Genomic DNA, 22865 nt, shown 5'->3' with positions numbered 1-22865 from the left:
GCTTGAAATGTCTACTTTAAAGCAGAACAATTCAAAACGAAAGAAAACAGACTGCGCTGCTTATGTAATTCGTATGAAATGTGCATTTCTCTCTGGCGCTGCGAAGATCGCGATTCGTCAACTTCATGGCTATAGCCGACACTGACATAAAAAAAATAACTGTTTTATTAGTAAACAATTAAAATGTATCCTGCTATATTTTACATATTTGCCTGTTCCTTACAAAACACTAACAGTGAGGTTTTTGACTTTTTTTTTTTTTTTTTGCAGCTGCGGACAAATTCTTTCACACACACACAATACACTCTGCGCTTGTTTTAAAATCATAATTTAACATATATAACAATTTTTAAATAGCCCAGTTAAAGTGTTTATTACAAATAAATTACTAAATGCTAAAAAAAAAAAAAAAATTTTTTTTAATGAACTAACATATGCGTTGCATTTACAATTCTGTGAAAACGGCACCCCCACTTCCCGCGTCCCTGACTCTACGTTGTTAGAACGTGTTAGAAATTCCATGGGACTACCGCTCCTTTCCAGCTTCATGGATTTGCGCTCTGGCCTGAGCAGGAATGGATGGACATGATGTGCTACGTTCAGACCTCGAAGTGTTGGGGAGGAGGTTTCATTCATCCATGTATTAGCCAGCTAACATCGTTAGTTCTTCTTGACGTTTTAAAAATTTTCAACTTTAAGAGAAGATGTTGATCAACAGTACAGGTAGGGGAGTTTTTATATAGCATATATTTGCACTGTGATTGATTTAGTTAATTATAGCCGATTAAGTAATTTACAGATCAATAAAAAAAAAAAATTGGCTTTGTGTGTGTGTGTGTGTGTGTGTGTGCGAGAGAGAGAGGGCCTGCGTGCCATCTTATAGTTTTAAAATAGTTTGGATGTTTTTTTGTTTTTTTTTTTTTTTTTTTTGTGGCATATGACAGTATTTGTCTGGCCTACGCTATGCCCATTTTTGATGCGCCCTTATTCAATATTTTCCCCGTCCTGCTGTAATGTTTTTTCATCAGATTTTTTGTCCCCACCACTTTTCAACACAAACTGACGCCCCTGTATATGTATATATATGTATATATGTATGTGTGTGTGTGTGTGTGTGTGTGTGTGTGTGTGTGTATGTATGTATGTATGTGTATATATATGTATATATATATATATATATATATATATATATATATGATTTTTTTTTAAATGTGTTCTAAAGTGAGTTTTCAGAGTATGGCAGGAGACACACTAGAACTAAGCAAGTAAAATGGCTCCCTCTGCTGGCCATCGTAAGCTCTACATTCATTTGCAAACCACTATCAAAATGTCAGTGGCATATTCATTTGTCGCAGCGAACTCAACATCATTAAGAGCTCGATTGATCAGTTAACATTGGCCTGCTTAATTGTGCCTGACCTGACCCTCACTTTCACTCCACCTCTCTCTCTCTCTCTCTCTCTGTTTGACTGTGTCCCTTCACTGCAGTGGTTCATTGTGTTCTGGTCTTATACAGGAAGCATTCTGGGTCAATTGACCTTTAAATTAGGGGTTTTCATTTGCAGCCGTCGACTGTGATGGGGAAAAGTCAATGAAACACACAAAAACACACACACAACGTAGTGCATTAACAGCGCTGTGTGCGTTTGCTGAGTCAGATGATCAAGTCATTAGACTTGTGTGCTTATCCTATCCATCATCCTCCCTCTAAATCCATATGGTGCAGACATAGAAAGCCACCCTGAAGAGAAATCATTCATATGCATAATATTCATGAGCTGCTTTGCATATTGTTACCCTGTGCTTTGCATGCGGTTATGTTGCTTGTTCAAAACTCCTCCATATTATTCACCTCAGAGCGCGCGCGCACACACACACACACACACACACACACACACACACACACACACACGAAAACTTGGAAAGAGGGACTTCTGCTCGTATATTTTGCCGGCGGCTCACCACACTTCCTGTCAACTCCTGTAAGCCACGCGCTGCTGTTCTCAGATCCGCCCTTTTGAGACCGACCGCACTATTTCCATGGCAACCACCTTCAAGTGCACACGTGAAAATCCCCTCCACCTACGTTTGCGCCCTCTTGTGGAGGCAAGAGAGATTTTATGTGTGCATAATGGTGTTGGGTCTATCAATTAGCCCTTGTTTTAGGAGAGGAGAGGGTCGATTAGAGAGGCGCAGAGGTTGAGGGATTGTTCTTCCAGGTCAGAGCACAGAATCATGCGACGGCTGCTGCACGGCTGGGCCGGGGTCCCGCTCTCGCTCTCCTGGAGACCCTGTCACACTGAGGAGGAACCGGCAGGTGCAGGAGAGGAAGGAGAGGAAGTTGTCAGTCAAGGTGAGAACAGGAGCTGGAAGGAAAACTGATATGCCTGTAATTTGATGTAGATCACAGAGTCATTTTTATGAAAGTGTTAGGCAACAGTGGGGTTTTCAAGGTCAGTAATATTGAAGGAAAGGTATATTAAAGGTTTTGAAGTACAGGAGCAAAAAGGTTTTGGACAAATAACTTTGTAATAGATATATAGAATAGTAAATATGCTTGTCATTCAGTATCATCACTTTCTGTGACAAAGTACTATGGTATTACCTTCTGAACCCCTCGTTACCAAATGGTTGTTGGTTTAACTTAAAAAAGAAAGTAACATTGTTGCCTTACAATTTTTAGTTCATTAAAAGTTAATACAGATATTTAAATTATATTTATTTTGTATTTCATTTGTCTTTTATTAAAATTACCTGTGCATGTCTAGTGATAATATTTTTGTTTTATGAATATGTAAAAGAGACATAATGATAATACTGTAGTTATAATAGTCATATCGATTTTGAGCGACATGAGGATTGATAGATGACATCATTTTTTATACGAATCACATAACCTGCGATTCGATTAAACTGACCATGAGAATGTGTATGTGTGGTTTTTTTTTTTTTTTATTTTTTTTTACACATATAATTATAGAACTTTTCAAAGATACAAAGTTGCATTCAAAATCCACTTGGATCAGAGAATGATCATGATGCTTCTGCAAGGGTTTGTGGGTCATATATCAGAGCGAGAGAGAGACTTCTTGAGCAAACAGCATGCGTTTAATGTTTGATGTGGCCTTCAAAGGGAGGGGATGGTGGAGATTCTTTTGTTAACTCTTTCCTGTGGGAAACAGGGCCGTGTTTGTTTGAGAAATCACCGTCATCAGCGTTTCATCGGGAATGATGTACAATCCGCCTGAAACAATGGAACTGATTGCGAGCGACATTCCGAACCGGCAGAAGAGTTTCATTTTGCTCTCTTGTGTAGCGACAGTGCGACACTCAGCGCTCTTGTGTTTTAAATCCCTATCAGTCTATTTTGCCTTGCTGCTCTTTCATCTGGAAAAAGCCACTTAAGTCAATTCTGTGAGATGGTGATGCTTGACTAGACCTATTACTGCACCTTGGCTGGAAGACTAGCCTGTCTGACAAGGACATCTGTGGGCTTTTGGTCTTGCAAAATAATAATTTCAGTCAGATGCAGGCTACTTATGCTGTGAACCTTAACTTCAGTGATCCGTCCATCGGATGCGAGACAGTGAGTGGTCTGTTTGTTTCTTCTTGGCATTTGTCCTGCGGTGTTAGGGTAACGTATTACAAGTAACGCGTTACATAATCAGATGACTTTTTTCAAGTAGCTAGTAAAGTAATGCATTACTTTTAAATTTACAACAAAATATCTGAGTCTACAAGTTACTGTGCTTCCCCATTTATTGTGACCCTGTCCGCATGTTGAGAGAAATCATAAGTGCAGAGGCATTGTGTGTGCTGTATAAACATGATGGTTATTGTAGTTCTAGACTAAATGTGAGCATTTACTTGCACAAAAACATCAGTGTTCCTCAAAATGAATGAAAACTGAAACGCAAACTTAGAATATTACACAAACCTGCATTAATTAAATGTGTTAAATAATACATATGCTTTATGTATTTAATCTCACTTTATTAACAGACGTGAGTTTGCACTTCCTTCAGCCTGAAGCTTTTTCATTTCACATTTAGTGTGAAAGGGCCTTTACATTTGCCAAAAATAGATTTTTTTTATTATTAAAAAAGAAACAAAGCAAGAAAACATAACGCAAAAATAATGTAACCCATTACTTTCCATAAAAAAGTAGCTAAGTAACTCAGTTAGTTACTTGAAATATTGTAACACATTACTTTAAAAGTAACTTTACCCCAACACTGTCTGTCCTAAGTAGCAAATGGTCCTGATGGAAGACTTTCTTTGGGATAAAGTGGTCTTGGGACCCACACATCCTTAAATTGTCCAGTCATGTCCGCTGGGAGATACTGGGTCCCAGCATTAGCAGTCTTGCAGTAGTGGAATGCCAACCGAGTGTCTTTTTATAGATGTTAATAGTTTGATAACTGCTGAGCTCATGAAACAATGTCATGGTGGTGTTTGTGAAACTTCCCAAGTTCTTCTTGTAACTGTCATAGGCCAGTAAGGGCTGTGCGTGTAAACCTCACTCCCCTGATCTCAAGAGGCACCTTGTTATAGAGCGCCTGACTCCCACGCTGGAGACCCTGGTTCGAATAATGCTCGGATCAGGTCAGTTGAACTGGTTACATTCCATCTGCTGTTAAAGATATAAATGACGTTAATGAGAGGATATTATGGGAGTCTTGCTACATTGTATAATTTTAAGTGCCACATTCCATGGCATCAGGTGGTGATACTGTATATATTTATTGGCAAGATGCGACTACATTTACTCAAAATATTGTTTTGAGAGCCAAAAGCAGGGCAGGGTGTATCATCACTACACTTCTGTTTGGCCAATTTTTAGTTTGCGCAGCACTATCAGGGGTTGCAAAAGTAAACCAAGTAACAAGATTCTTTCTGCACTATCCATCGGGTTGCACAGATAATTGGGGTTGCCACGCAGTTCAGTTGGGTAATGCAGCGGCATCACCCTTTTGAAGTCTTTTGCTTCACAACTAATAAGACAGTGTGAGAAGTATATCCATGTAAATAAGAAATATATATTTTCATATTATAATGGCACCCTGAAGACGTATTAGAAGCATCTAATTTGCATAACATTGTGATGCAAACTCTGCATGTAATGGCCTGGGCTTCAATTTACTTCCATTAGACTGAATCAATATAGAGCTTTCTCTGAAACCACAATAGTGAAAGAACGAGAGACAGAGAGAGATGTCTATGTGCCTGCTTTATTGTGCTGGCTATATTGTCACTTAACTTAATTAGATCAAATTGAGAGAAAATAAACAGTCAAAGTTAACAGGATAATAAGATATTCAACATTATTTTAAGCAGATTCTATGAAGTTTAGGCTCTCCAATTACTGTTTTTAACTGTAAGTGGGAAGAAATAAGATACAGATTTTCTCCAAATAATATTTTATGATTTGCTTGGGAAAGCCATGCATCATAATAATATATTAAAGATTAATTAAACTCACAGAAAGGCCACAATTTCAAGTTAATTGACAACAATTGGTAGAAGACCATGTCAGATTCAGTTCCTGTGAAGATGAGGCCACATTGATCACACTAAAACTGTATTATTGGTGATTGGAAAAGTATCAACTGCTCTAATTAATCTTAATATCAAATGACAGGGTCTTATTTTTTTAGAAGGAATGACTTATTTTGGCCTACATTACAGCCCTCAGTATAAATGAGTCATCATGTACCCTACTCGTTTTTAAATAGATTCTTCCAGCAGAATGATGTGCACTGGCACTAAGTACGCATCATTTCAAGCTGCTCCCACAAACATGTTTGTTTACTCTAATGGCCCACACAGCCCCAGTTTTCAGTCCGATCGAGTGGGATGAGGTGCAAAAGGATGTATACTGTTTATCTGGGCTGAAAATGTTAATTATATATGTATTTAAAAGCTTTGCATTTTTTTTATGACCTGATTTATTGAAGCTACAGTAAATAGGGCTTGAATTGTGGCCACCCTGCAGTATTAAATCTGTTTGAGTCCTTTGATTGATAGTGTAGTTCATCATTTTCACCGCTAGAGGCCGCTAATGTAACACATAAGGGAAACTGTAATCCTCGCCATTTCAGCACCACTGCTGATGGACAGCTCCCGCCATTGTTCCTTTTGCTCTTTACAGGCTGAAGGGTTTTTACTGCTCATTTATAATAGTTCACTGCTTTTGCTCTTTGTGGGGAAAATGTTCCCGGCCTGCCTCTAGCTTGCTTGTCTAAAACACGGTGGCTCGATTTTTCATGGTCTGGTTAATCCCAACCTCAAGATATACAGCGTTCATGATAATGACAGCTAAGCTATATCCTCTTTTGGTGGAATGACATTTTCTTTCTTTTAGTAATAATGGTCTTATAAAACTGTTCTCAATTTTTCAGATTTACTAAGAAAAAATATGTCTTATTCGGGAGAGCCATTAAGAGAAGACATCTCACCTCCAAGTCAGCAGGTCAAAAGGAAAAATAATAGATTCTTTGATGAGCCAAGCAGATTTGAAGTGTATTTTCCATCTGTCCAACTGCAGTTGCCATGAACGCTCTCACCATCCAATGACAGATTTGGCAGGACCCCCATCCCGTCATGTTCGCAGCTTCACAATTTTGTTTAATAAGACCTCTGCACACGTATGTCGTGTTGAATCATACATGCATCCATGCACATCAACACCTGCCATTGCCAATTATATGTGTTCATCCACGTGCAAATGTAAATGCAGGGACCGCCCTTGCAGAGAGGTTTCCCATTAAGTCAGTTTTTACCTTCAGAGCTGTATTGAGAAAGCATAAAGCATCCTACTGGTTTGATTGCCATTGCTGTCATGCTATCCCTAGAAAATTTATTACACCATCCTGGGAGACAAACAAGAGACTTGATTCCTGTTATTTAGGAATGTTTCACACTCTTGTGTGGTTCCTATAATTGAGATTGAGGTGGTCGTCATGGACCTTGAGGATATTGATTTGTCCATGAGCATGCGCGCGCACGCACACACGCACACACACACACACACACACACACACACACACACACACACACACATATGCAGTTGTCATGTGTATGTATAAAACAGCTTCACACACCGTCTCAACCACACAGTATCATTATTTCTGTGCTGTATAGTTCGGATATAAACACTGATGTCTCTGGTATCAAAACAGAGTAAATCGCCTTTTAAAAGTAACTTGACGTGACAAATTACTGTTAAAAATGTATTTGTCACTGAATCGTTCATTCTAGAGATTCATTTAAACACGCCAATTCATTCAGCAATGAAACAAGTGAAGTTTTTATGAGTGAGTCATTGAATCATTCATTTGAGAAATCAGTTCAAATTAAGTCATTTAATTAGACTGCATTTTGTCAGGACCTAGTCAATTACATGTTATTTTGTTTAGTTGTCTATTCAGAATCGTGGGAGAATCATGATCTCCATTTTAAACAAGACACAACTTTCGATGAGAACAAAGAATGAAAATTCACTTGTCAAGCAATTTCATGGAGTCTTTAAACTGATTCTTTGTTGATTGAATATTATATGCGTACCCCAAGCAGGAAGCATTTGTATTGTGGGTTTTTCATGTGGGATGCATAAATTAGAGCTTGCACAGACTATTTTGGGATAGAGTCAAGCTGGATTTAAAGTTTATTTGCCTCAAATGAATTTTTTTTATCTTAGGCCACGATTGAAATGACTGTGGTTTACTCCATTTGTTTCTCTTCTTGGGTCATATTCTTTAAATACGAGCACGTAGAGGAGGGCTGAATGTGACCCACTGGTGGGTCTTAAACAGTGGGAGAGTGCCTCAGTTCACGGACATCTCCATAAAATATGCACAGAGCGGAAAGCATGCTCCCATCTCCTCCTGCACCAGTGGATTTCTCTTTGAGGCAGCACATTTCCTCTGAGCCTTCAAACTGCAGAGTGCAGATCAAATTAACCACTTAACAGACTGGCTTTACAATGCACTTGCAAGCTCTGCCCACAGAGAACCACATGCAAATGCACATATCGTTTTGACGTTGTGATAGTCCCAGAGCATTATTTATCCAAGTGGACACACAAATCCCTGTATGTGTGTAATCTGGTCAGTATGCATAATCCTAGTTCTAAACCTCATCCTTCTCTTCAGGAACATTGATCCACTCCGCTGGACTGTCAACCTGGAAGCTTGACAAAATTAAAATGAAGGGAATATAAAACAAGGGGGGTTGAAAAGAGAGATTAGACCCTGAGCTTGCACGCTTTGATCTCAGGCAAGCAGTTTTAACTGTTATCTCAGACTCTTCTTACAAGCGTCAAGGGAGGAACAGAGTATGGTGGCGATGACCTTAATACTTTCATTCATGTTAAAGACTCATTCAGGCCTATTTCATACACAAACAGAGATAGATCCCTTTAATACGCAGTCCCTTGTCACTAGGCTCATCGTGCCTCCAAATGTCTGATAATGCGAAGAGATGCCACCACTGACCTAAATGCATGTCATCTGTGTTATAAAAGGGTCTGTTGCTCAGCATTGAGCTTGGGCACAGCAGCACTGCTCTGTGAATCACATCAGCCCACTCTTGATTGCAATTAGGGATGTATGATTGGCACAATGCAAATTTAAGAAGTAAATAAACAGACAGTACTGGCTAATTAATAGTTTTGAAATGTGTTCTTGAAAGTGGGAAACAATCTTATTCTTGTTGCATATTCAAATGTATTTCTCCTTTTGAAGTGACAAAAAAAATTGACTGTTATTACTTTTCTTTTTTTTCTAATGGTAATTATTCTGCTCTCCACTCAGGGGAATTGATAGGCTCTTAATTGTGCTCTTATGTAAGGTTACATTTTTCCAGCTTGAATAAGCATCTAAATGAAAATGGCAAGCATATGATAACTTCACTCTATCCTGAATGGGTATATAATAAGATTATACATATTATAAATGTTGTTTAATCTAATCTAATAATATAATATAGCAAAATGCCATCCAAATGCAAAATGTGGTAATGAATTATTTGTGAAAGAATTTGTCACTTGTTCCCTCTGGAATGTCCAATTAAAATTTTTTCAGTGGTAATTTTCAGAGTTCAATTATTCGAATTTGTTTCAATCAAATTCATAACAGCTATTCTAAAATCCCCAGGGAAATGGCTTAGAGGTCATTATTTTCCATGTTTTCCAGGAATATAAACTGTACAGCTTTATAAGTAATACAGTCTAAATCGAATTATGCATATTGCGAATTTATGATAATGCATTGATTCAATTGAAACTTTGCCCTCATAAAGGATAAAAAAAAAACTCTAGTGGCAAGTGGTTCATGCATTTTAATGGAAAAGTTCATTTCTGACACTGCTTGCAAATAACTAATTCTATCGACGAAAGAGTCGCTTGTCTCCTGCTGTGCTCAGGTACACGACTAGTCTACTACTGAATACACTAAGCATGCAACTTTAAAAGCCCATTCAGATCAGACTGAGTCTCCGATGAGAAGCATCAGCCGCGCTGTGCGTGTTCTTCTGCTGCGCGCGTGTTCCAATGGATTTTATATGTGCGGGGAAATATGATTTGCCATTATAAAGCACGGATCTCAGCGCTGCAGGGACGTAGTGTATGATTCGAGCTCTGCACCGCGTTCGGAGTCTGCCTTTCTCCTGTGGGACACGGCGCCTGTGTTATGTGTGTGCGAGGAGCCGTTTTCATCGCAGCCCTTGGATGAGCGCTTCGGCTGAGCTAGAATGATAGCCGTCTCTTTCAAATGCCGATGCCAGATACTGCGGAGAGTGAACAAAGGTACGGTCTCTGTTGTTTTCATCCTTGATAATACCTCATGCAGCCCTCCCCATTAAGCGAACGCGTGCTTGTATGATATACGGACGTTTACGCAGGGCATTTAGACGCAGAGCAGGGTCACCGGACCTGATGGAGCACAGCGGAATGGACCAACGATGGTCATCAAAACGCGCGCCTTTGTTTTGAAATGTTCTTGCATGAAAGCCTGGGGCAAAAAAAAAAAAAAAAAACGCACTGAAGTATCGCTCACCCGCCCCCCTTCATTAATATTTAACAGTAGAGTGCCGTAGTTTGCTGGTCATCTTAGTGCACTTGTTGGAGAACAATGCAGCTGTTGTTTTTCTTAGTATCTGCCTGACAGATTCTCTCCTGTTAATTATTTACCTGAAGGCACACTGCTTCATGCTGTGGTTTGGGAATATTGTTTGTTGATCCTGGTGTGCCTGGGAAACACAAGCGGGTGTTTTGCGGAGGGTTTGTTTTAAGCATCTCTATTGCAAACTTTACTGAATCATGATGAGTTGCATGTCATGTTGTATTTTGACTGGTGGGTTTCTTTGACTTAAGGCTTTGCCCACTGTGCAATGACTATAAATAGTGTTTTCTTATGAGAGCTACACCAATGAATTATTTTTGTATATTTCACCCTGACTATTAATGGTTTGTGTGAGTTAGCAAACTTGGCATTGCTTAAGAGATGCGGAATGGTGTTGTCATAAATACTGCAAGTAGTCCTCCCTCAGGGGAAAACACTTGACCTCAATAAGATGAGTAAATACCCAGATGGCTGTGTTAAAAAAAAAAAAAAAAAAAAGCATTTCAGCCAGAATGAAGATCCCTTTCATCAATGCACAAACCAGTTTCTAACTGGATGACACTTATTTCTGCATGCACTGATTTCTGGTCTTAAAAATATCTGGTGTAAGCTTGTACCTGCAGGTGTTCACATCTGATTTCCCATGATGACACATTTATGAGACTGTTGTGTGTCCGTTATATGGTTTCCCCTGTGGATCTTGCCTCCTGAGGTTTAATGCATCTACAACATGGTTGAATGTGTCCTAAATTGGACTCTCCCCCATATGACACAGATTTATTATGGATGACAGTGTGAACAACAGAAATCACCATAAATTTGACATTTTCAGTTCACGTTCAGTACACTTAAATGTGGAAAGAAATTGGATACGTTATGCATGTTTTTCCCTCCCAGGCTAGACTTCAGGCATGAATCACATTAATCACAAAATGACGTGTCTGCTTTGAGTAAATACCCATATATATATATATATATATATATATATATATATATATATATATATATATATATGTGTGTGTATATATATGTATATGTATGTATGTGTGTGTATGTATATATATATATATATATATATATATATATATATATATATATATATTGGTTTGCAGGAAGGTTTCCAAGCATCTTGGAGACGTTCCCGCAGTTCTTCTGGATTTAGTCTGTCTCAGTTTTTTCTGTTTCTTCATGTAATCACAGACGGACTCGATGATGGTGAGATCAGATCATACAGGCTGTTGTCAGACTCTTTGTGCATACACAAATCTCACTGGATTATTACAATTAATGGCAAAAAGAATGTTTGGAAATGTAAACTGATATTTCCTACTGACACACTACAGCAAAAGATATAAATATCTGACTTAAAACCATTTTTGGGGGGGGACGGGGGGTGGGGGATATTACATGCCTAAGACTTTTGTTCAGTACTGTGTGTATATATATACCTTATATATAAGGTCATGTGAAGAGCCTAAAAAAATAGCCAATTTAGCTTGCGGTGTGAATGTAGCCATTCATTTGGACTGTGTGTGTGTGTTGTTAGACTCAGGTAGAGTCATTTAACGCACGATGAGTCAGCGTGTCGTCTTTTATTGGTGAAATGAGTGTATGAGGAATAACTTATTTATGGCAGATGATGTAAACTAATGGACACTGATGTTGGGGTTTCGGAAGGCTAATGGTTTTCTGGCCACAAAAGGTTAAAGCAATGTGTAATTTCCATTACATCAGAAATGTCATAATGTTGCTCTGTCTGGTGATATTAGCGAATGCTTTGCAACAGTGAGAAGAATTGATATTGAAGTAAAGGATAATCAGAGGTGTCTTGCATCACCCTGAAGGCTTTATTTTGCAATAATGACAGGCTGACTGTTGTGTACATGTATCAAATAAACACATAAATGGACATATTGTAATAACTCATTCACTCTTAAATACAAAGGTTCTTCTTTGGAATCTATTGTTTAATGAAGAATGTTTAACATCCATGGAAACTTTCCATTGCCCAAAAGGTTCTGTATAGTTCTTTAAACTATAAAATTCTGTTCACTGAAGCTGTTCACTTTGGGGAATCAAAAATGTTTCTTCTATGTCATCACTGCAACAACAACAACAACAACAACAAAATGCTTTTGTAACCTTTATTTTTAAGAGTGTTGAATAATGTAGAATATCTCTACCCAAAGAAAAAAACTGCTTAATTTTTTCTTTCACCAGGGTCCACTGCAGCCCTTATTGTTGATGAATTGTCATCTCATTTGAGATCGCCTAGTGTTCCTGGCCTTAGCCGTGTGCAGCATTTGTCTTGGTAGTGGCATTTATGGTGCCATGGCCTGTCGGTTTTATATCTCTGTTACACATTTGGAGGCATTCAGTCAGAAAATGAAAAAGAGGCCCAAGGTGTTGGTTTCCTCTTCATTTTACTCCTTACAATGTAATGTTAATTAGAAGATGATTTTCAGCAACCTGAATGGTGGTAGGTTGTTGATTTTAATTAATTTATTCCATATTTTGTTTTCACCAGCTGAAAAAAAGCATGCCCTACCGTCACTTCTGCAGGTGTTCCGCGAGCTGCACCAATTATATTTTAGTTGCATGTATGGTAATGAGCCGAGCCAACCGCACTGCCACTCACAACGGTACTGCTTTCCTGGGATACAAGGTGGGCAGAGAGATCTGGCTGTATCAGCCACGGAAAAAAAATGTCTGTTTGTTTTGAAGATTGTATTTGTGCTTGTGTGGGAGATTGTGTGCTCATACGTTTCTTTCGGTGTTTAACTGAGCTTATGTTCGTGTCCAGGTTTTGCTTGTCTGGTTGTGGCAGCAGATATTAGTAGTGTCACACCGTACCTACAGTAATAATTGTTATGCTAATCGCTCGCTGACTCAGATAAGGCACATTTTCCATTTCCATTCTTCAGCAGTCACTGGGTACACTGTAACCCTTTTGCATTGAGCTCAGTGGCTTAGGCCACCTGCTTCCTAACTGAAAAACAATTTAGAGCTCAGTTTGTAGAGCTGCATTATGGGAACCAGCTGCTAAGCTTTGATTCACAGCAGATAGAGAGACAGAACAACCGAGGGAAAGACTCTGAAGGAAATGATCCACCGTCTAATAATCTGCACGTTTACTGTATGAAAAGGTGCATAAATTAATAAACTTGCTCTTGTTTTGAACAGTCTTTAAAGATGCATAGAATTACAAATGCATAGAATTAAAAATGTTTGGGGTCAGTATTTTTTTTAAAGAAATTATTTTCAACAAGGACACATTAAATGGATCATGACAGTGCTGTAAAATATTTCTATTTTAACAAAAAAAGAAGAAGAACTATATTAGCATCCATACCAACAGATGATAATGTTGTTTATAATAAGCATGTGCTGCAGTTCTGCCATCTGTCGCTTTAAATGCTCATGTTCTTTAAAGCAGGACGGATTCTGATTGGCTGTCGATTTTTTTTTTTTTTTTTTTTTTTAGCTGGAAATCAGCTGGAAAAAATCATTCTGAAACTTACAACAATATTGTTCTTCAGAGTCCGCACTACAACCGTAATGATAACGGCATTGTTATTTTAATTTAGAGCGATTTTTCGAACTATATCTTTTTGTTATAGTTCTCATAATTGGAGTTAAATGTGTAGTTGCCCAAAAATGAAAATTCTGTCATCATTTACTCGCTTTCAAGTTGTTCCAAACCTGTATGAATTTCTCTCTTCTGCTGAACACAAAAGAAGATATTTTGAAGAATGTCAGTAACCAAACAGTTGACGGTAGCCATTGACTTCCATAATATATATCTTTTTTTTTTTTCATATTAAGGAAGTCAATGGGGCCCATCAACTTTTTGGTTACCCATATTCTTCTAAATAAAAGGGCATTAAAGCACTTAAAACTGTTTTCAGCATTGATACAAATAAGGAATGTTTCTTCATATTCATAAATCAGCATATTAGAATGATTTCTGAAGGATCATGTGACACAGAAGACTGTGAGTAATGATTCTGAAAATTCAGCTTTGCCATCACAGGAATAAAATACATTTTCAAATATATTAAAATAGAATAGGTTATTTTAATTGTAACTGTATTTCACAATATTTCTGCTTTTACTGTATTTTAGTTTAAAAAATGCAATTACATACATACATACATACATACATACATACACACATATATATATATTTCCTTTTTTCTAAGTTTTGTCTAGCTGTTTTTGAACTCAAGAACGTGTCTTATGTAAACACCCCCTTTGGGCTAGTTGTTCAGCAACTGAACACTGCTAGTTAAGTAATATGTACTTTTAAACAGGCATCCCTAGGGTTCAACCACAGCAACAGCAGCCGTATAAGCATCACAGCTTTTTCTTGTTCCATTCACACACCGGAGGAACTATCACGGCTTCAGAAGAGTCCACCGAGCTTCAAGCTCTTTCGGCAGGTTTTTTCAAAGAAAATCTGTCAAGGGTTTTTTTTGGGGAGATGATGAGAGATGCAGTGTTCACCGATCACCGCATCTGGCTCTTATTCATTCTGCTGGCACACGTCTGTCCTGATCTCCGCCGCTTTCACTTTGAACAGCCTCCATCAATCCTTTTACGTTTGCTTGACAGCTGGATTTAGTGACAGGAAGAGGAGGAGGAGGTGGTGCTGTTTTGGCTCTCTGCGTTATAGGCGCATGTTTTGAAACTGTAAAACCTAGAGGCATTATGATTTGACAGCTCCCAATGAGTGTCCTATATTTAAATCATGGCATGTGGAATGGAGGATAGGGGAACCGAGCTCATTAAGTGTGATGTTCAGGGTCCTGATGTGTCAGCCTTCATCCTTTGCGACCAGTAAAATATCTGTCATGGGAAACAAGTATACTAATTAACTAGATTTTTACCTTTTCTGATGAAAATATGAGAGATTCTTACATGTACAAAACTCTGAACCATTGCCATTGGGTTGCTATGGGATCCGAGTCATATTTAGTGTGTTGAAAGGGTGATCTGGGTCACTTATGTTCAGCCTTATTCACACTATTGCTCGCAACTTACAGAAAGTTGGCCTGATTTGGTACGAAAAATAGTCACATGTACTGCTGATTGTGATTCCAACATATTATCCGAACAAAGTTTCCCTAGTAGTCGATTCAACCTTACAATTGGACCTCATGTTAAACAGTGACCAATATTTTTCTGTAAAAATTGTATTAGTTCTATGATAATGTATTTTCTTAATAATTTAATGAATTCTTTTATTAATTATAAAATATTTTGGTTGTATGAATTAAGATTTGAAATGGTCACAGAATATTAATTTATTTAGTCACATTTGCAACCATTTTATTTGCAGTCTGCTGCTGATAAGCCGTTATGCTGCTTGATATTGCAAACTGGCATTTCTTATATACACTCACCTAAAGGATTATTAGGAACACCATACTAATACTGTGTTTGACCCCCTTTCGCCTTCAGAACTGCCTTAATTCTACGTGGCATTGATTCAACAAGGTGCTGAAAGCATTCTTTAGAAATGTTGGCCCATATTGATAGGATAGCATCTTGCAGTTGATGGAGATTTGTGGGATGCACATCCAGGGCACGAAGCTCCCGTTCCACCACATCCCAAAGATGCTCTATTGGGTTGAGATCTGGTGACTGGGGGCCATTTTAGTACAGTGAACTCATTGTCATGTTCAAGAAACCAATTTGAAATGATTCGAGCTTTGTGACATGGTGCATTATCCTGCTGGAAGTAGCCATCAGAGGATGGGTACATGGTGGTCATAAAGGAATGGACATGGTCAGAAACAATGCTCAGGTAGGCCGTGGCATTTAAACGATGCCCAATTGGCACTAAGGGGCCTAAAGTGTGCCAAGAAAACATCCCCCACACCATTACACCACCACCACCAGCCTGCACAGTGGTAACAAGGCATGATGGATCCATGTTCTCATTCTGTTTACGCCAAATTCTGACTCTACCATCTGAATGTCTCAACAGAAATCGAGACTCATCAGACCAGGCAACATTTTTCCAGTCTTCAACTGTCCAATTTTGGTGAGCTCGTGCAAATTGTAGCCTCTTTTTCCTATTTGTAGTGGAGATGAGTGGTACCCGGTGGGGTCTTCTGCTGTTGTAGCCCATCCGCCTCAAGGTTGTGCGTGTTGTGGCTTCACAAATGCTTTGCTGCATACCTCGGTTGTAACGAGTGGTTATTTCAGTCAAAGTTGCTCTTCTATCAGCTTGAATCAGTCGGCCCATTCTCCTCTGACCTCTAGCATCAACAAGGCATTTTCGCCCACAGGACTGCCGCATACTGGATGTTTTTCCCTTTTCACACCATTCTTTGTAAACCCTAGAAATGGTTGTGCGTGAAAATCCCAGTAACTGAGCAGATTGTGAAATACTCAGACCGGCCCGTCTGGCACCAACAACCATGCCACGCTCAAAATAGCTTAAATCACCTTTCTTTCCCATTCTGACATTCAGTTTGGAGTTCAGGAGATTGTCTTGACCAGGACCACACCCCTAAATGCATTGAAGCAACTGCCAACTGTGATTGGTTGATTAGATAATTGCATTAATGAGAAATTGAACAGGTGTTCCTAATAATCCTTTAGGTGAATGTATATTTTTTTTTATCATAGTCATTGCAGTGTAAATAGTTTAACTGCACTTTGTTATTATTCTACTTATTTATCCCGTGTGGTTAATGAATTGGACATTTAAAGGGACACTTCACCCATTTGCATTAAGCTTTGCATTGTTAGAAACCCAGTCATACTATTGAATGGTTGTGCAACACTCTCTCATTTTCCCCTGAGACGGGAGAAATCCGTTATTTACCTCTTACACTTCCTCCTACAATGACGCAAAAATCGTCATTTTGCGTCATTGTAGGAGGAAGTGTAAGAGGGGGGGATTTCTGTTGAGACTACAAGCACTAGTTCCTCATCTTTCCCAGGGGGCGGGACCCGCTCACGCTACAGACCTATTACAGATCAGTGGGTGGGACTTTACTCTCTGAAACTGAAAGCAATATCCTCCATCTTGTTTGAAGCTAAGCTAACAGGCGCTGTGGAGACAGATGTAAAGTTATGACAATAGCGGAGGAGAGTACTCAATATGATATAGACTAGAGGAAGAGGATTTCGGAAGTCTGATGCTTGAATCAGGTGTTTGTGGCTACCTTTACAAGCCGCATTATAGCGAAGAGCAGCCGAGGCAGAAGACCTACCTGCCGCGGACAAGGAGCCCGGACTGGCTCGGGTTAGGGCGGACTGGTGGCGCCGGTGATCTCACTATGCAACTACGAACCGCTACGAACACAGAGATAGAGTCCGTCTGTGGCAAAGATTTTCAACGATGACAATTTCTCCTGGACGAAATCTCTGAATCAGACGAGGACACGGACGTTTGTGTTGAGAACTATCCTAGTTTAGCACCGCATATGTTCTGACTGAACATCCAGGTACCATGCAATAATTCACCTTTTCGAAAGAAATACAAACGAGGAGTAATGCACTAATGAGTTCGCCAACTAACTAGACATTTTGTGTGAATGTGAAATGAATTTCAAGCTCTGGTGGTAGCTAGCCTTGTAGACGGAAGAGTAATTTCTCTTATAGGCAGATATGCGCTTTCTGGATTAGTGGGAGTGGCTTGCGGAGCTGTGCAATGTGGTGCATTGTGGGAGTTGTTGTCTTTCATACAAATGCGTCCTGAAGTTATTTTTTGTCTTTTCTCGGTCACAAAGGCACCAAATTCAAAATTTCGTTTACATTTCGACTACATATATGACCCACTTTAAATAAAAAACAATGTTCAAATGGGTGAAATGCCCCTTTAAAAATGGACAGAATATTAATTTTAGCTGCAAGAAAAGTGATTCTTAGTTGAAATGTTGAAAGATATCTTGCTTTCACTTGCAGTACATTACATTTGAGATCAAAACCATTGGCCAGTCTCATAGCCAACAGCAATTCAGAGCAAACAAGGCCGAAATCGAATGTATTTTTCACTAGCTTTATACTTCAACCGACGAATAGCACACCTCTCATGTCTGTAGTGTAAGAGTTATGTGCTGAAGTTTCGTACTTAGTGGTTTGCTCGTGCCTTAGCAGAGCAGACTGTGGAAGGTTAAAGTAAATAATTCTTGTCTGCAATATCAGCTTTGTGACGTTACCTTCCTTGCATGGGCCGATGAAGTGTCAGGGCTTTGGGTCGTTCGGCTGATATGTGAGGCGATCTAGGCGACGAGAGGCTCTCAGAGTCCATTGCGTTTTCAATCAGCCCTGTCTTTTTTCAGTAGAATAACCTTTGTGCCCAGTGGAAGACTGTTATTTTGAATGGACTACACTCTGTCGTCATGCTTTGTAGCCTCTCTGTAATTTTTCCCCAAGGGTATGAATGTCACAGAGTTTTCTAAAGGTTAAGTGTATGTTTTTTTTTTTTTTTTTTTTTTTGTGCTACCTCAGATGGGAGACGGATAAGCACCACTCAACCTCAGCTCTGGCTGGGTTTAAATATCACCTCAATTCAAGAAAAACCCCTGGTGTGCTTCTCAGACAGGTTAATAATATAGAAATATGCCCATAAATGGCAGTCCTTCGTCAACTGTCTCTTCTCACGGGCCCAATTAAGTCATTTCCAGCCCTGTGTCCGATTTTGGCAGGACTAGACGGCCTCCGGCTGGTCTCGAAGCCTGCTGCGAGATTGGACGGCTGATGGAAACAGTCTGCTCTGGTATTATGATGTCCGTCAACCTGGACTTGGTTAAATTTGGAGAGAAATCACGCCCAATTTAGTGAGTAGTTTAGCGCCAAACCCAATGCAGGTCCTATAAACACGCATACGTGCACACAAACAAGCAGTCGTGATTCAGAACAGAAGCCTTCATTAGCCTCATTACATGCAAGGCTTGCTTTGCTTTTGCCTGTGTCAGCTGCACCGCATGTGTCCTCGAGCGGTGCTGCTTGTGTGCAGCTAATTTCCCCAAATTCGTGTACTGACCCAGAGCGACAGTGCTTGGGTCTTCTAGCTTGCTTAATTTTGCGGTGTCAGCGTTGTTTTTTCGACAGGTTGTGAAATGAAACACATGTCGTCTGGTTGGTTGAGCTGCCTGCCGGGCGCAATCATCTGATTCCTTATGTTCAAATAGTAAAACTGGAACCGGCCATGGAAACCTAACACAGCCAGGCTGACGGGCAAACCCAAACAGTCGATGTAAATAAACATTCTCTTTTGGCTAGCGGTTTGATATCAACATTAGCATCAAATATCGCATATAAGTGCGCTTTTTTAGTACAAATGCATATAATGCTAGCTAGCACTCTCGCTTTAAGCTAAACATACAGGGCTGGATGATATGGGGGAAAAAAATATAATTTTTCAAATTATTTTTGTGTGTGCTGTGGTTGCTGCTTGGGCTGCACAATTTGTCCAAAATTTGTAAATTATACATCAATATGACTTTATATAGGGCAATAGGAGATTTTTGTTGTTGTTGTTATCATAGTTATTAATAAATACAATTTTATATTTATTAGAGTATTCATATATTTATAATAATAATAATAATAATAATAATAAAAATAATTTTATTTGACTAAACTTTATATAGGGCAATAGGACGTTGTTGTTGTTGTTGTTGTTATTATGATGATGATGATGATGATTATTATTATTATTATTATTATTATTATTATTATCATTAATATTATTAAACAATTTAATGGTTATTAGAAAATATCATATTTATAATGATAATAACAATAATGATATAAGATACTATTATTATATTACTATTATTATATTACTATTATTATGATACTATTATTATTATATTATACAATACTATTATTTATAACTTTCTTAATTTCTTCATTTTCAAATGCTTTTATTTAGGTGGAAAACTGCAGGCCATAAAACTTCTCTTTTGTTGACAATGTCCAGTTTATTCTATTATTATTATTATTATTATTATTATTACATATAATTATTACATAACATTATTTATTATTAAATGTATAAAACAGAATAAGACATTTTAATTTCTAATTTAATTTTCAATTTAAATATTTCACTGTCAAATAAAAAGCAGAGATGTTTATTTAAGAAAAACAACAATAATAATGATAATTTTTTTTTTTTTTCTTAAATGTTAAACCATCAAGCTAAAGCTTCTCTTTTGTTGACAACTGCCAGTTTGTAAGCACTTCGCATTACAAGTATAGGAAGATGGTTGGCACAAGTTGCGTCCCAAATGCTTATTACAGTATAAGTGAAGCAAACTCACAGCACATGCAGAGATCAGTTAGTGTGGAGTTACTGAGAAACCTGTTAACAGTTACCTCATGGATCCAGACCCTGGAGTGGTCCCCGTCAAACCCTCCAGAAAACCCTCTCCCCCACAAATCCTTGTGTTGTACAGTCTGCGTGGGCTTTACTTTAGAAAAACAGTCCGGGTGGAGGGTTGATCCTGTGGAGAGAGACGCAATATTTAGTAGCAGCGGGCGGCAATGGGGCCTGTGTTCATTTCAGTTAGGAAGCGAAGGGGAGGGGAAGATGAGGCAGAGAAGTAGGTGTATGTAATCTGTCGTTCTCAATCTTCTCTGCCGGTTAGGATTCCTCCAGAGTTGGTGGAGTGAGAGAGAGAACAAACGGCTAGTTCCCATTGCCCAGTGAGCAAGTCTCCCCCGCCACCACCATCTTTGCTTTGATTTCTTTTTTTCTTCTACATTCGGGGAGCACTGAAGTTGTGAGGCGACGTTATAGCGTGCTGCTCTAAGATAATGCACTTATGTCGCCCGCTGCTCTCTATCGCACACATTTTTGGTTTACTGAGAACATCAAAGACCCTTGAGTTAATAAGTGATGTGTTCAGGAACTTCAAATATTTGCAGAGTGCAAATTTAAAGCAATAGTTCACCCAAAAATGAAAACTCAGAAAAATCAAAGATCCCTGTGCACAAGAAATCATATTTTATTTGAGCTTGCAGTCCGTATTAAATGTGATTAGTGGCCGATATTTGGCATTTTTTTAAATGACCTGTATTGGCCGATCATTTTTTCTGTGTCAGTAGCAGGACTCTTATTTTATTTTTTTATATAAGAAAGGGGCCAGGGGTTTGAGAGTCTTGATTCATTAAATGATCCATCTCATAAAAGTCATTTTTTTGTGTGTGTTAACTGTTCCTTTAATATTAAATGATGAAATTGAGACAATTTTCATTATCTCTGCCGGAGATGAAATATGTTTTAGCAACACCTTTGCCCACTGAGAAACTCGAACATTTTTATACACCTGTATGCTGTAATATTACTTTTTCTTTAAAAAAAAAAAAAAAAAAAAAACATGGCTGGCAGCAGTTTTCATCTTTTAAATAACCGTACTGCACTTTCCCTTTATGGTGGTCAAAGAGACACTTTCATTAGAATCATTCATTTGGCTTTTCATGAATAACATGACTTTGAGTTTGAATTTTAGCTTTTAAATTGATTGGCCTTTCAAACACTTGATCCAGCCAATTACCCAGTGCAGTGTCCTTCAGTGGGAGCTGGAGCACCTTTCACCCGCTCTGCAGATAAGCTTCAGAGACGAACGGGTTGAAATGAAAGGTAGAATTACTCTGAAGAGTTAGCCACTCATCCACAGGAGGGATTCTGCCGAAGGGTTGTCTGCTTGAGATGGTTGGCGCCACTGTGGGGAGTCTCAGCGAATGAAAAGCTGTCTAGCACGAACAGTCATTTGTTTTTTTTATTTCTCCCTGGGGTTCCACGTTCATCCTTGCTTTCAGTTTACCAAATAACAGAAAATGCAACTCGTGCACATTTCGCTCTTTAAAATGTGATGTTTTTTTTTTTTTTTTTTTGTGACACTCAGATCATGGCAGTTCAAACTAGGGAAATTTGTGAGACGGATGGATTTTAAATGCAAAACATATATGTAACCTATAGTGTATATTTTATAGAAATACAGAACAATCAAATATTTTACTAGACAAAAAACTAGACAAACTTTTTTTTTTTCTTTTTTTTTTTTCTACATCATTGTGCTGTTTAACAGGTTTTTTTCTTTAATTTAAAATATTAAAAACTGTGCAACTAGACAAACTAGTTTTGTTTTGTTCTGTTTTTTGTTTTGTTTTGCAAAAGTACCAAGACTGAAGAACTGCAAATAGTGATCATGTGCTATAGAGCACTTTTTTTCTTCTTTTTTTTTTTCTCATTTATCTTCTGATATTCTTCATTTGGCTGACCACCAATTGAACTGACTAACCACATGGACCTACTCTGAGATCAGCTGCTGCTTTGGGTCCAGTGTGGCCAGTAATGAGCTCAGTGATGGAGGCTGGGTCAAAGTGTTTGAATGTGCGTTGAACCACCAGCTGCAGCTCCAGCACTGAGTCCAGAGAAGTGAAGGATCACATAAGCTTCTTTCCTAGATGTTCCCTCTGTGGAGTAACAACAGCAGGTGCTGACCAGAGGTTGAGTTATAGCTCTGATGTCTGCGCACTTCTTAGAAATTATATACTGCCGTATTATCAAATGCTGCAGAGAAGTCAACACTCGTGTTCTGCATGGGGTCTGAGGATCCAAAGGTCATTTTAATAGCTCAAAACAACAAAACACATACTGGACAGTAAGATTTATTTTTGATAGATATTTTTATTTTTATTCATGCAATAAATGTGACAGTAAAGACATTTATAATGTTACAAAATATTTCTATTACAAATGTGGTTGTTTTG

General features: G+C 38.5%; 1 protein-coding gene across 21 annotated transcripts in view; it reads left to right on the top strand.

The window, feature by feature from the left end:
- Positions 1–22865, top strand: part of grip1 (glutamate receptor interacting protein 1) — a 238433-nt gene that overhangs the window by 133672 nt on the left and 81896 nt on the right. The window contains exon 1 of one of the 21 annotated variants that reach the window (XM_084407841.1): positions 2160–2353. The exons of 18 other annotated variants lie outside the window; for them this stretch is intronic. In XM_084407841.1, coding sequence (XP_084263967.1) covers positions 2236–2353 — 118 coding nt within the window. In that variant the 5' untranslated portion in view covers positions 2160–2235. Of the gene's footprint in view, positions 1–2159; positions 2354–9726; positions 9806–22865 lie in introns of those variants that run through there. 2 more of the 21 variants (XM_084407842.1, XM_084407853.1) reach the window with 2 other exon arrangements.

The sequence above is a fragment of the Rutilus rutilus genome (genome assembly GCF_951802725.1).
Source record: "Rutilus rutilus genome assembly, chromosome: 4".
Taxonomy (NCBI): domain Eukaryota; kingdom Metazoa; phylum Chordata; class Actinopteri; order Cypriniformes; family Leuciscidae; genus Rutilus; species Rutilus rutilus.
Note: the sequence above shows the minus strand (reverse complement) of the source record. Positions and strands in the feature narration are given on the sequence as shown.